Source organism: Sphaerodactylus townsendi, linkage group LG13, assembly GCF_021028975.2.
Source record: "Sphaerodactylus townsendi isolate TG3544 linkage group LG13, MPM_Stown_v2.3, whole genome shotgun sequence".
Lineage (NCBI taxonomy): Eukaryota > Metazoa > Chordata > Lepidosauria > Squamata > Sphaerodactylidae > Sphaerodactylus > Sphaerodactylus townsendi.
This window is the reverse complement of record NC_059437.1, coordinates 37,373,967-37,389,808: the sequence shown is the minus strand read 5'-3', so window position 1 is coordinate 37,389,808 and position 15,842 is coordinate 37,373,967. Positions and strand designations below refer to the sequence as shown.

Here is a 15,842-nt window from a genome sequence, read left to right as displayed (position 1 = left end):
GCTGACTCTGGTCTTTGGCCAAAGTATATGATGGAACTGTCAATCTGTGTCACGGCTGGGGTCCTTTGTAGTCTTGTGTGCTGTAGTTTTTATTTGTCTGACTACTTGTTTCATACTGGTACTGCATCTTATTCCACTGTCAAGATAGGTCTATAAACTTTCCTGGCCTCTTGCAGCTTCTGAGAGAGGCTCAGAAGGTCTGGTGACTGATTCATAGCCCCATCCATGGGCTGAGCAGTTGGTGATCACTTCTTGCAGTTAAAACAGGTGCACAACAGTCAATCCTTGCATTTGTTTGTAAATGCAACCCTTCTGAAATATGGAGGTTTTTCCAGTTTGTTTCTATATTTAACATTGTGGGCACATAAAACTCCTGGAGCTACTTTTCAGTGTTTCTAAATAGAAGTATTCTGGTTAATTTTTCCTTATGTGCTCTTTCAGTGTTTCCTACAAGGAGTGGTATATTCTAAAGAAATGTAGCAATTTTAGCCCTAGTCTTTGACCTGAATGAAGTTCTCACTTTTCAATTTAGCACTTTTCAATTTCTCACTTTTCAAGCAGGGGTTCCAAAAATATAGTGTTAATTTTCAACTGGCGTCTGATGGTGTTTTAGATGTGCTTGGTGCATAGATTGCTTTTGCCCGTTACTTCAGAGGCATTGGAAATCAAAACTGCTGTAGATAAGAAAGTTCCAAGCTGCGTTTCCATGCTGAGTAAAAGAACATTGCTAATCAGGTCAGCAATGTGAATATGGTGATTGGTTTGAGGGTGATTGTGTTATGACCCAGCACAGCATGACTGGGGACACCTCTGATGAAGAATCAAACCTGGGATATTGCACAGGTTTGTTTTGAGAGTCCCAGGCAATGCCTCCAGACTCAGATCCTGTGCCTCCTGTAGTCAGTGGCTCAGATAGAGTACACAGTACACAGTCTTAGAGCTGCTGCCAGGTTCAAACTCTCCAACCTCCTTATATTACGCCGGGTACAGGAGATTCAGCGTCAACTTGCTCACCCCATCACTGGAGGGGTATTTAGTATATAAGAAACCGGAAACCAAACTGTGGTGTGGTAGCAGTTTGGTGTTTGGACTTTGAAGTCTCTGATCCTGTTTAATCCCTGTCTTTGCCTTTGTACTTCTGACTTGACTTTGCTACACTCTTCTGTATTTCGTGTTTTGCTATCTTGATGGGTGTCTGCCTATAATAGATGGCTGGAAAATGTAAATAGCTGGTTTTCAGGTATTTAAGCTCACTATACAACAATAGCCAAGGGTCTGTGACAAGCTCAAGGTTACTCAGCAAATTTCTGTGTGGGGATTCTAGCAGGGTCTTCCAGATCCTAATGCAACAGTTTAATTACTGTAATCACATTTTTGAAGTATTGATACCATGAAACCTAATCCTAATTTCTTTACATTTTTGGTGTTAATGCTGTGATGATAAATAAATACAAAAATAACTGTGGTTCTACAACAAAAGCTAACTTATCTAACAGTAGTGCAACATCTCTTCACTTTTTCATAATCCTGTTAGTGCTTTAAAAGGTTCCTTCTAATTGAATATTGGAACCAATATGGAAAGCACCTCATTAAGAAATCAGTTCACCCATCATTATTGAATGGTATTAAATTTATATATTAAACTAGCAGTTATATGAACCACATGCCATACAACACCACATTTTGTGCGTGCGTTTAGATTTTCACAAATAGGAGTTGATTTGTGATGAGAACCTGACGTGTGCTCCCTCCCTCTGCATACAGAGCTATGATTGAAGACTTCCTAAACCAGGGGTGGCCAACCTATGGCGCTCCAGATGTTCATGGACTACAATTCCCATCTGCCATGCTGGTAGGGGCTGATGGGAATTGTAGTCCATGAACATCTGGAGCACCATAGGTTGGCCACCCCTGTGTCATCTGTCATTCCTGCTTGTGATGTCAAAATGTGAACACCTTCACAAACCCAAACAATGTGTGATCCTGATCTAGAACCCTGTTTACTGGGAAATAAACTGAAGGAGGGAATGTGTGAGATTGAGAATAAACCAGGTTTGTGCTCATCAGGAAAGTGCTGCAGTCCTAAAGAATCTTTTTTGCACCTGTTCACTGGAGAGGTCTCAGGTTTCTCTCTGGTGAATGGATGTGGGAGGAGCAGACTTTGAAATGGTGGTTGACCCTACTGATACGGCCATGATATCTTGTTGTCGAGCAATGCCCCTTCACAGTATTCAGCAGTTGTTGTCTTAAAGAGCAGCAGTTCTGCCATAGCCACAATTTAGGAATTCTCCTCGTTTAACTTCTTTGGCCTTTGTCTGGCACCTGGATTGAGTTGATGCAGAGGCTTTGTTCATAAGCTGGTGCTCATGAAGATGCTAAGTTTCCTGTGATGAAATGCATAGTGCTTCACCTAGCAAAGGTCTCCTGCTTATTCTCATAGGTTATTCTTAAGAAATGGCTTAAGAAATAGCAAAGTTTATGGGCTTCTAAAAAATTACTCAGCCCTCTTGCAATCAGGACTGAGAGGGACCTTAAAACCCACAATAATTTTATTTCACAGATACTTTACGAGTGATGCTAGCATTGTAAATATCTCCATTAGCTTATTAGCTAGGGGATGGGCTCTGCAGCGCACAAATCTTTTCAAGTGAATGGAATCCTGCTATGGGGTGTATGTGGAAAAAAGGACTTGTTTTCTTCCTAGCAGTGAATTGAGGATTTGGGGAGGAAGGCAGGACAGGAATCGTTTGTGTTATTTGTTGTAGTTTGTAGTGAAATCTTTTTCTTTTTAATATTGTGCACTCTGTAACATCGTAAGGAAAATATATGGCTTTAAATTTTCAAAGACAAATGTAAACTTTTATGTAAGTACAAAGATAAGCAATATCCCACAGCTTGTTATTAGAGAATATTCCTGCTGACCAAGCACTAAAGGATCTCCTATGTGCAATATTGCTTGTTTAGCTGTTGGACTAGTGGTCCTCAGTCTGCAGCTTGTAGAAGGCCACATCCAGAATTACTGTCAAGCACAACAGCCACATTTGAAACCTTCATCTCTGGGGGGCTTGCAGCACACCTCTTCTTCTGGTAGTGGCTGTGTTAAGGTGTAAACGGTTTGCCAACTGCAAGTTTAACCAGGCAAAGGCGTTGCTCGTTTTCCTAAAAATTGGGGCAGGTGCCATATTTGGTGACAGTGCTGAGATGAGGTACAGGTGACTCGTCAAAGAGCCACCTGATGCTCCCGAACCACTGAGTGAGCATCACTGTGTTAGACACTGACTGTTCCCTCCTATCATTTCTGGAAAGCTGCAGTCCACAGAGCTGAAATGCAAAGTATCTTTCTGTAACCCCCAAATGCTGTATGTGCCTCTTTGGATATTTTGTATTTATGGGTCAGTGAAAAGGAAATTTGGATGCATCTTGTTGCTGCTTTCTCAAAAGGAGAAAAATATTTCTATGGATTCGAACTATTCTTTGCCAGTTTAAGTCTTAGCAAAAGTGGGTTGATATGGCAACTATAATCATGCACATTGGAAGCTCTGCCGGATGTCTTGCAGTTATATAACTTCCTTGGGGGGTAAACACCCCCCACATGCACCCACATGCAGAATACTTGGGGAATTTACAGTCTATTAAAACAGGCTGCAATGGATGGGCATGTAATAGTCAGCACATGCAAGACTTTGAACATGGTTTTGAACATGGTTTTAAAAGTTAGGTAAGTTGAGATCTTTCATATTTGTTTCCTTCGCAGTTCTGTAGCACTTTGTTTTATATCATTTTGTTTTTGCAAGGCATAGGAGGAGCCAAGATGCTGAAGTCTTGTCTCACCTGTGATCATTGGATCTTGTTCACTCATCTCTCTGATATCTGAGACTTGCCCCTCCACACTTTCAAACCACATGAATGTACCACCATGGAAACAAGAGATTAATCAATAAAATGTTAACAATATGAAAACTGATGATATTATGGAAGCATTTGTCCCCTTCACTCCTACAGAAACATGGCATATGCAGAACCCTGAGTATATGTTCTTCCAGATGGTGTAGGAGAACATTTGATCGGAGCTACTATATGTAGCCATTGTATATTTACAACTTGCTGATTTTGCAACTCCACTGTCCTCAGTTGAGAAGAAAATAGCAGTGTTTATTTTGCAGGATCAACTTCTGGCTGACAGTGCTATAATATTAACAGTGCGTTCTCTGGTACATTTATTTTGCAGTTCTGTTTTTCTTGCAAAAAAATTCTGTAGGGGAAAAAAGTAATTCCTCACATCACTGTGAATTTTGCTTTGCCAGGATCCATTAGCCTTATATGCTACTTCTCCTTTAAGAATCCCAAGTGCCACCTTGGCAATATTTGCAGTGTGGAAATCAGAACAAATGCTTTGATCAAGCATTGTTAATTTATTGTCGAAGGCTTTCACGGCTGGATTCAACTGGTTGTTGTAGGTTTTCTGGGCTGTGTGGCCATGGTCTACACCAGGGATAGGGAACCTGCGGCTCTCCAGATGTTCAGGAACTGCAATTCCCATCAGCCCCTACCAGCATGGCCAATTGGCCATGCTGACAGAGGCTGATGGGAATTGTAGTTCCTGAACATCTGGAGAGCCGCAGGTTCCCTACCCCTGGTCTACACAGACCACGGCCACAACAGCCAGTGTTAATTTGTTTTCCAGCATTTTGTATGACTCCTTCACGTATGGAATTTCAGCATTATCCTTGCAATCCTTACAGCTGCTAAGGTTGAGATACAAGAAATGCAGAGTATTTTTAAGGCTACCTTTCTGCTACTGGGAATCAAATGTGAAGTCATTGGCTCTGATGATTTAGAGTGCTGGATTTTGCACCAGTTGGAAGGTCTGCCAGAGGTCTCTGTCACCATGTAAAATTTAAAGTATTTACAAAAAAACAGGAAGACTGTTCTTTCCTATTTGGAACAGGCTGAAGAAGGTACGTAGCGATGGAAACACTCAGGGGAAACAGAATAATATAAGTCATCATGCTCCAATTGAAGAGAAAGAGAGAAAATTAGATCTAACAATATTTATGAATTCTCTAATGTAAAACTGCAGATAGTCTTGCCATTACAATACCAGTTATTTCAATGGAAAGGCCCCCATTCTTAATTTAATTCCATGGGAAGGGATCAAATTGGCAAATGTCTTACAGTCTGGAATCACTGAACTGTTGAAATAGCAATCACAACTAAGGATGTGGCAGATTATACAGTCAGAAATCTAGAGACAGCTGTTTCTCCAAGGATGTGTTCCTGGCTCAGGTCTACCAGTTTATCAACAGAACTTTGTCTCCATGGCAATCATGTGACTAATGTAAAGCTAAAGTGAGGATCGTTTAAGTACTCAGCCTCATATTAGAAAACCAGGCAAAAAAAGTTTCACTTGGCCATTTGTTGTCATAGCCTCAGCCATACCTTCAGAGGACCAAACCTTTTGAACTCTCTCCACTTTCCAACCCAACTATACAGTAAATTACAGGTCATGCCAGCTTTAGCAGCTGATAACTTTTCCAAAACTCAAACAGTAAATCATGCTTAAGTCTGCATTAAAAGCCAAACCAATGACATTTCATACTGGTAGCTCAAAAGTAGCTGGGTTTTAGTTCTTTAAATTTCTAGTTCAGAAAAAATACATTGAACTCTAGGGAGCACTACAGTTATGAAGTTGTAGTCATCATACTTCCCTGTGAAAAGCTTTCTGTTTCAGTATGTTTGAAATGGAAAGTGCTTTTGGGAGACCATTTACTGGATTCTAAGAGGATAGTGTCCAGTTGGCAGGGCAGGCAACTGCCTTTCATTATCTGCCATTCAAGGTTTTGATGCTGATGAAGAGAATGGCCTGGAACACCACATTACTTAACTTACTGCAACATTAATTTTCCTAGGCCATCAGCCTATGTGATTGGATCGTTACCTCATGCACTGGATGCTGGCTACAAAGGTGCATCCTGCAGTAACAGGAGTACTCTCATGTATGCCGTTGCACTTTATATTGTCTGTCTTGCATCACCTCTTCTGGGCCTTAATGCTTGTGATTAACATGCTTGCCTCACAGTTCAGAAGGCGTATGTCAGGGGTCTGCAACCTGCGGCTCTCCAGATGTTCATGAACTACAATTCCCATCAGCCCCTGTCAGCATGACCAATTGGCGTATATGATGGTGGGAGAAACCCTTTTCTGCACATGGGCTGCCCAGTGCGCAGTGCTCTTATGTGCATGCTGTTAAAACTTGGAATTGAATTGCTGTACAATTTTTGAAAAACTTATATAACCATTTAAATGGAGGAATTGGTGAGAAGAAAAGTAGGACAAAGCAAGTCTGTTTACATAGGACAGCAGAACACCTGGCTGTCTCCCCGGGTTTGTGAATCATACCACTTGATGGCTGTGGAAGCGGAAGAAGAGTTCAGTGATGCAGCATTTCCAGAATCCCCAATCTATCATGTGATGTGACTTATTTAAAACAAGTAAAAGCACTCTGATTGGAATACGGGAGTGTGTCGGAACTAGTTCTTGACATTCAGGTCAGATGTTTGGTGTGTGAAAGCACGGATTGATTGGAGTAGTGTAAAAATGAGGCAAATTACAAGAAACCTAACAACTTTTGTAAGATTTGGAAATGCTGTTCTACCTATCTTTTCTTTTTTTGTAAAGAGAACTCTTTCAGAGAGCAAAGCTGATGATGATTATCCTGATTCCTGGGTACTTGATCTCCAATCTGTTGCTGTAGCAAAGGTCACATTTCTTCGTGCTTCCTTCTGAGGTTTGTGTTCCCAGATGTTTGGTGCTGGAACACATGAACAGCCTATGTAGTTTTACTGAGAGGGGAAAGATCATAGCTCTCTCAAGAGCTGCAGCTGACAAATATGTGGATTTGGTTTAAGTCAATTTTTCTGTCAAAGATGATCTCCCGAAGTGCCTTGCAGTAATTTAACTATATATAAATACAACTTGCTTAGGAAAACAGCTCTTATTAGATCTGGCTACTAGCCAAGGCACTTCCATGTCAGGAATGGCATTCATCCTGCAAGCTGAGGACCTTGTCTTGGTCACTGCTATCAAGTAACTCAGTGTTGCAATAAGGATCGGCTGCCAGCTGCACAACCACTTTCTGGAATGTTTTGCTGTCATCCCAACCTCAGTGCTTCAGCTCGGCTATTTCTTGCTGCATTCTTTTGGCGTCCTTGACTCTGGCCACATTGTTCTGTGGATTTCACTGCTACTTTGCCACGAGGTGCAAGTTTTGGCATTTTTGTAAGCCACCTGCCATGTGTGATTGTTTGAAAACTATGCACACGTATTGATCTTCTTTCATCCCACCTTAAGGTGGTTTTACAGCAATCATTAAGGTGGTTTTACAGCAAGAATGAAAACTGATTTCATTCCATGCCCATGCTTCTCCTTTTGCTTCGAATGACTTTGCTGTAGTTAACTTAAAATTTCAACAGATCTTTATTATCAGAAGGTAACCTTTCCTCTGCAAAGGCAGCAGCAAATCCTTCAATCATATAATATGTCAGTTATATTAACAATAATGATGGATATGAAAGATTAAATCATTTTCCTTAGTTTGCACTTTTTTTGTCATCAAGTCTCATCTGACTTATGGCCACCCTGTAGGGCTTTCAAGGCAGGGGATCTTTGGAAGTGGTTTGCAATTGCCTGACTCTGTCAGAACTCTGGTATCCCCAAAGCCAAAACAGGAAGGCTGCCTGAGCACTACTTAGACAAACTGCATTTTGTGCTAGGTTTCTTTTTCCAGTTGTGCTGAACATTTCCGCTGCTTGATTTGGGGAAAAAATGTGCTGCATCTTTATACTGCTTTTTGAAGTATCCTTCTCTGGTTCCTACAGCTGAGTCCAGTGTGTAGTTTTGCTTCAATGAAGTAGGTGTTTTACGAGCATTTGAAAGCTGAGTTATGTTCCATTGTTTGAGTCTCCACATTATTCTCCTCCTCCACACATGTTCTGGTTTCCTTACTTACATGCCAGCCTTTTCTGTGCCATTTAATACATTCTTGAAAATTTTGATTTTTCCAAATGTTATTAGCAAAATGGGTGTGCTGCCCACTCTACTGAATGAGTAAGCAGCCCTGTTTACTAATGTTACAAGAGACTTCTTAACTTGAATATTTGTCCTTTTTTGTTACCTCTTTTTTGTTACCTCTTTTTTGCTCATTCTGTCTTCTCCCTCATGGCTGAAGTCACTTGGCAATTTTTGTTGAGAGGTGTTTTCATAGGACTCACAGTAAATGAGCAAGCAGCATAAGGCAGCTCTCTCTCGATTGAGTTAACTACCATTCTTCCTCTCCTGGAGGCTGCCTTAGAATAAAGCTTGACCCTATAGGAAGGTCACTTTATCATGCCTCCTGAAATTTCAGTTTTAAATATAACTGGGGTATTAGCAAACAGTTTACATTTTCCTGTGTTGGTGTTTTTTTCTTTAACTGTTCACCTGGTGCTGCTTTGAACATATTAGTGATGTGATAAACACCTGGGAATAAACAAAAATGGTAAAACTTTTATTTTAAAGAGCCTTGAAATACAAGCAGCAAAACACACATGAACAAAAGCACTGCAGTAGATACAGACTGTCACTTCTGTGCAATACTCAAATATATTCAAGATGAGTACACTAACATTCAGAACAGCAGTAGCTGGCAGTATCTGAATCTTCCTGGGCAAAATTACAAGTTCATATGTTGTCCCTTCAGGAAAAATCCAGAAAGTGCAATGCCATATGTTTTACTTGAGACTATCCCACATGTCGCACATATTCCTCAGATATATTCTTCCTAGCAGACCAGGTGTTTGGGAGCAGCAGCAGCAGAAGGCTATTGCTTTCACATCCTGCATGTGAGCTCCCAAAGGCACCCGGTGGGCCACTGCAAGTAGCAGAGGACTGGACTAGATGGACTCTGGTCTGATCTAGCAGGCTAGTTCTTATGTTCTTATGTTCCTGCTGGATGTTCAGTAAAAAAGACAGAGAGAGTTGTTTCAGGCAAACGTGCCTGCCTGCAAAGAGTACCTGGGGTTTGGCATGGACTCTGGTCTTTGAGAAATTCTGCCACATTTACAAGTCTTCATGTTTAAGGCACCCTACAATGACATTTTGTGTCTGCTGTCACACACTAGTGTAGCTATCCATCAGGACATCGTTCAGTAAATTATTCCTTCTGCAATTTCACATTTCCTTTGTTGCCCTGTGCTTGTTGACAAACTGCTCTTGACTGTTAATCTAATTTTTGTATTGCAGTTCATGGCAGTTCATATTTGTATTTCTCTGTTCAGGATTAACTCAAATTTGAGGCTTTGGAAACCTGCTTATGTCATCTTGTTATGCAATCGTTCAGATACTAATGCTGGATAGGAAAATCTGAAATGCTCGTCTGCTTGCTACTGAAGGGTACAGTTATGACTCTGTAGCATAGATGATATGACTTCAGAGTGCTCCTTTTTTTTTAGATCTTCCTTTGTTCCTGTGTTGAGCTGAAAACTATCCTTTTACTGATGACAAAATCAAGTTGTTTTTTTAGAAAATCTTAAGTGCCCGGGAGCCTTTTTCTTCTTACCCCCATATGCCTCCACTCACACTTTCCTTGCCACCCACCTACATGCTCCTCACGTGCCTTTGTCTTTTCCTCCTCTTCTGGTCAGCTTTCCCATCATTCACACTTACAACCACACTGGGTGGTGCAAGTAGCTAGAAGCACGTCTGCCAAGAGTGCTGCTACTGTGGACCAGCTGTATAGCCTTTTCTGGCAGCATGTGCAGGCAGCATGTGCAGATAGGAAAACAGGCAGTGGCACACTCAAGTGACGGGAAGGAGGGGAAGGCTGCACTGGTGGGGAGACAACAGCCCTGGGCTCTGGCAGCTGCCCCACCTCAGGGCATGCTTCTACTGCTCCTGGGTCAGATGTTCTGCGCAGTTTTCTTCCCGTTCCTTTTCCAGCTCCACAAGTGAATTGGCTGTGAAGTGCTAGGGCTAGGCTGACAAGGCTTTTTTTAGGGACACTAGCAGCAAAGTCCGTTGCAGGGAGAAATGCAATGGGCTCTAGAAAAGGAGGAGTGAGCAAGCATCTTCCCCTCACAATGGGCTTTACTGGTGCCTTACCCGCCTCCCCTTGCCCTGCCCACTTTCTGCCTACCTGGTGATGATCATGTGTTCCAAGGAGTCCATTAAATGAGGTGGTCTGGTGGGGGGTGGGGTAGAATGGGACTGTTCAGGCTGGTGGGAGGGCTGGTGGGAACAGGGTTGTTTGGGGCAGGGGGAGGGTGTAAAGGGGAGGCTTAGGATGGGGGAGGGTGGGATAGGGAGGCTTGGGCTTGGCCAGGGGGACAGTGGGCTCTGTTTGGGGGCTGGGGGTGGGGAGGCTCAGGCTGGGACAGGAGGCAGTGGCAGGAAGGTGCCACTACCTGCCTCACTGGGGGGTGGGAGTCGATGGGTAGGGGAATTGGGGGGGGGGTTCTGCCAGGCTGTGTGGAGCCTCAGCAGCTCACTGCCTGTGCTGTACAGGACCTGGCATGATGGTTGGGGGGTGGGTGGGAATGGGCATGGGGATGGGGGGCTTCTGTTGAGCCCTGCAGAACATCTGTGGCATATCACTGGTGCTCCTCAGGTTCCTCCTTAGTGGTTGGGGGGATAGGAGTGGACAGACGGGGTGGTGGGGCTGGCAGAGCAGTTGGTGCCAAAAATATTGTGCCTTTAAAAACTAAAATAAATGTGCAATTCTTTGCCAGAATTTATAAGTTACATTTTACCAAAATTCATTCATAATACTAGCATTGCTAGGATTCCATATGCATCCTACCCAGGAATGTTAGTATTATTTGCCAAGAAAACAATTCATATCAGATGCAAACAAAAATTGCTTCTAGTTGAGACTGTCAGTGTTTTCAAAGAACTACAGGTTTGGGGAATTTGTGTCTTATGTGATGTAGAATGTAATACATTGCAGCTAATTGAGAAAGGCTTCTTTCTAATCTCTGGCTGTTACACATGTATGAATTCTTGGCACTTGGTAGTGGATTTGAAAGCTCTGATGCCATTATTTTTTAGAGAGCCTTCTGTTTCCAACTGTAGAAGTGTTTGAAAACATAACAGCAGCATGTAGAACAGGGCATAATATTGTGGGAGGTGTGGAAGTTTGAGTGAAACATCTATCTTAGTCCTTTTTGTGTAACTTTACATAGCTTTATCTCTTGCTTCTACTGTAGCTATCAAATTCAGGATCTTTTAAAAAGTGACTCTTGAATCATAACAAAATATGCAAACTAAGTAATTGTATGCATAATGATTTATAAGCTGTTGATTGTAGCAACAATGTACAGATGTGGGTTTCAATCTTGCTCACCTGTTTTTGTAATCATGGGAGCAAGAACCTTGCACTTCAGTTCAGTGTTTCACACAATATTCTTGGGTTCTGCAATGAACGTAGTATTTTATAGTACAACTAATCAGAGGTCATGTTTCCTAGGTGCATTGATTATGTCAAACTAATCAGTTTCTGGGGTGAGTTCCTCCAGTAGCCTTGCCAAACTCCAACTTTTAATGCTTAAACAGCACAGGCAGCGGGTGTGTTTATTTCTTGATTGTGGCCACCTGATTTTTTAAAAAGATTCAGATGTGAAATCTAGGGCATTTACATCCCTCCTTTACTTTTTTTGCAGGACCCAAGCTGAAATGGCTCACACTTGCCGAGGAACCATCAACCTGTCAACAGCCCACATTGATACAGAGGACTCCTGTAACATTGTGCTTTCCAGTGGGGGAAGGACATACCATCTAAAGGCTAGTTCAGAAGTGGAACGGCAGCGGTGGGTCACAGCTCTGGAGTTGGCTAAGGCCAAAGCCATTCGTATGAGGGACAACCAGTCAGGTAGAGTTGGTGCTTGGTGCATATACATGGAACAGATCCCTCAAAACTCTTATGCCCTCTTGCAGACCTTCCCAGGTAGTGGAAGAATGTGCTGGAAGAGCGAGATTCAAAGAAGGGCTGTTCATCAGTATTCTTGGAAGAGGGCTGTAGAGGAAGTGCTGGACAACTTGAAATTGCTGGTCTTGAGGTTATAGCTCTGGAAAAAAATTTTCCCTGAGAGCTAAGGTTTCTGAGCTTAGTGTAGATAAAAAGAAGAGGAGAAGGAGTTTGGATTTATATTGCACCTTTCTCTCCAGTAAGGAGACTCCAGGTGGCTTACAAGCTCCTTTCCCTTCCTCTCCCCACAACAGACACCTTGTGAGGTAGGTGGGGCTGAGAGAGTTCTAATAGAACTGCGACTGGCCCAAGGTAAAGAATGTAGGAGTTCAGAAACACATCTGGTTCACCAGCTGAGCCTCTGTCACTCAGGTAGAGGAGTGGGGAATCAAACTCGGTTCTCCAGATTATAACGAAGTTGCGTGAATTTGGTTGTGCAACGCAGTGAAGTTCTTCAGCGGAATGGAAAGAGCTTGGTTGCATCCTCTGTTATGCCAGCATAGCTCTAGGTGCAGAGGGCAGTTTCTTCCAGGTCAGGTGCCACGGAGCTGTGCAGTGCCTGTCCATCATTCTCTTTGCCCTCCCCACAAAGTCTGATTTGGAAAACTGGTATAAATAATTTTGCTGAATCACCTCATTCAATTTCTGAAAAAAGTCACTCCATTGTTTGAAAATCAGTACACCTGGATATTTCAGTTGCTAGCAACACATCAAAAAGGTTCAGGTGTAATGACTCTTAACATGTTAAAGGTAAGTAGTTGCCCATTCTTTCACACAACACCCATCCATCTAGTAAACAAGTCACATAGGTTATGTTTTAAATGTTTCCTCCCAGCACCCTTTTAAAAAGGCCTTTGATCCTCAAATTTGCACTCACTAGCCTGTTGTCAGTTGTTTGGATAAAGGGAAATGCAAATGGAAATGCAATTAAAAATATTTCATGTATTTGCATTAAAATTCCAGAACACCTGTGAAAAATCGGCGATGTCTTATTAAAGGGCAGCCGAATTTCTATGTACAAAAGCATTGTAATTAGCACCTTCAAGATTCTAAAATGCTCGTGCCAAACAACTAATTCTTTTTAATTAACAACTTCCCAATTTAAAAAAAAGCTTGCGAAAATCAGTAAAATCGCCAAATGTTTCTAGGCAGCGGTGGCAAGATCATTGCATGCCTTAGTTTGCAATAGTTTGAATTCTAAAGGGCATATTCCAAAAGCAAAGGATTCAGAAAGAATCTGGTATAACCAGTGAGAGAATGTCAACAGGGTTTTCTAAGCTGTTGATTAATAAAGATGTATGCCAAGGTGCTGACTCTTCATACTAAACAGCATTGTGAATGCAGTGTATTTTTTATGTAGCTCCAAACATTCTAGAGCAGACATTTCCCACCTCCAGTGTCAGCAATCAGTCCTTGGTTAAGGAGCTATCAAGGGTCCTGATGTTTATAAGGTACCTTTTTATGTGGTATCAATGGCATTGCCCCAGTTTCCAGAGCAACAGATGCCAGAATGGGGTTCCCTTGATGGCGGTCTGATCAAAATCGTAATTCTTCTCCTGAGTCACAGAAGACTTCTTGGGAAGCCGCTAACCATCGATGTTCTCCCTTGGCCACAACAAGGCGTCTCTCAGCTTTTCAGAGTACTAATTTCCTTTGACAGACTTCAATTTATTGCCCTTTGGAGACATGAGTCAAGGCTCATGTATAAAGTAAACCTGTGCAATAAACTCTCTTTGCAGATAGGATGTGAGCTGTTAACATCTTGAACAGGCAAAACATAGCCATCCTGCGGCTCAGCATATGCCTGTTTGGGTCCACTAAAATATTACTGTGTAGTTAGGAAAGCATAGTACATAGCTGGAGGGTGTGTATTTGACTTGGTAAGACTTGCTAATTAAGCAGGACTATATTTAGCACGGCTTGCTTAAATTAACAGTGAAGAAGGGAACTACTCTGAGCTTTAGCCAAGTCAGCAGAGTGCCTATAGTGCTTTTTTGTAGTTTCCTTTTCTTCTTCTTGCATGCCTAAAGAATTGGGCCATTTAATACAGCATGAAACCTACTGCTTTGCACAATACACTGTACAAACTTTAGTCAATGGAAGAGTGAGTTTCTGGGAAAAGCTAAAGTATATTTCCTGAGGGTCAGTTGGCAAACTTTCTTGGGCCCTCTTCTGAGCATTCTGACAGTAAAATTTTGTTTCCTTAATATTATTTGACATGGTTTCATGGTTTGCAGTTTGATAAATAAAACTTCTCAAAAAATGCTTTCCTGTCCTTATGCTGAAAAATAAGGGCACCTTCCTTGCCGTTACTGATATTTAATTTGAGTTAACAGTTTCATTTATCCCAGGTAGTCTGGATTTCCTAACTGTGATCCCAAACCATGTCAAGAAACAAATATTTTGAATGTGGTTGGGTATTGAACTTGCTGTCCCAAAAGATGTTAATGCCTTAAGGTTTGTTGAGGATATTCCTATGATTTCTGTTTCTGCTGGTTACGGTGCTGCATCTACCAGTCACTTTTGTGATTAAAAAATAGCACCATTATGAATACCAGTCTGCACACGTGTATTTCACAGGTAGGAATAGAAGTCTTTCCAATTTTAGAACTGAAAACAGTAATCCTGAACATAGATTCCCTCAGATCTTCATTATCTATGAGTTGGAACTGCTGAAGTTCTCATTGCCCCTCAGCCTGAGTCTTCTACCACCTGCCTGTCCTGATTTCAATGCCTTTTATTTGCCAAAGAGCCCTTTCCCTGTCCTTTCTCATCATGTTTTCTCTCGCATTCAGACTAAATTCTGTTTTAGCCGCTCCCCTTCCCATTTTTTGCTTCCCTCAGCTGTGTGCTTCAGTACCAAAAGTATCAGAGCCGTCATGTACATGAATTCTATATCTGAAAATATTGTAATATATGTGAGAAGTCATCTTTGTGGTACAAAACTCGATTTGCTCAGTCTCCTTCTGTGTCTTGTCAATATGAGCATGCAGGAGAAAGCAAACTGAGTTTTACAGTCTACTTAAAATTGCCCTGTCTTTACGGAATTGAACAAGACTTACGTTCATCAAGAGTTAACAGTGTTGTTCAACCCACTCAGCCAGGCAGCAGGCCTGTTGCATCCAATGCTCAATCCAGTGAACCAATGTGGTTACCTTTTACGAGGAGCACAGCAAGTGAGGCTGTGATTCAGATGGTCCCAATTTCATACTTCCTTAAAAGACAGCGTCAGACACAGATTAGAGGGATTTTTAACCCTCTCCAGAGATTATTCAACCGTTTGCTTACATCTTATATTAAAAAATAAACATGATCAATCCCTGCTGACTCCATGCCATGTGTGGTGTTTGCAGCAGTGGACCGTGAGAACACCCTGCAGAGACTTCCCCCTCAGCATCCATAAGTGCTCATGAACGAGGCATCGTGTTCCCCCCCCCCCCCCCGGGAGAATCTGTTGGGAATCTTGTTAATAAATCATGTCATGCAAACCTTCCTGTTTGAGTTTGACCATAGGGGTTGGTGGTTTTATCTACTCGACCTTAATGGATGTATACATTATGCAGCAGAAGCTGCCTGCTTGGCAGTGTCATTTGGGGCTGTCACTTCCTTGACTTTCTGTTTTTTGAATGAAAGCTTCCTGCCCTTGCTTCCTTGTCTCTGGGAAGCTTTGAAAGTCAAGAGTTTTCCAGTAAATGCTACAGTGGGGGGGGGGGGGGGGGGGGGAGAGAAGAGAGAAGGGGTGTCTTTCAACCAAGATTTTTTAAAAGACCTACAGGTTTGTCTTTTTCAAAAAATTGTGGGTATGATTACATCGTAGCATGATTATGCTGTTTTGATGCTAGCC

General features: G+C 42.1%; 1 protein-coding gene across 1 annotated transcript in view; it reads left to right on the top strand.

The window, feature by feature from the left end:
* OSBP2 (oxysterol binding protein 2) overlaps positions 1-15,842 on the top strand; it is a 128,252-nt gene that overhangs the window by 4,085 nt on the left and 108,325 nt on the right. Inside the window, exon 2 of the mRNA XM_048513920.1 lies at positions 11,694-11,902. Coding sequence (XP_048369877.1) covers positions 11,694-11,902 — 209 coding nt within the window. The remainder of the gene's footprint in view (positions 1-11,693; positions 11,903-15,842) is intronic.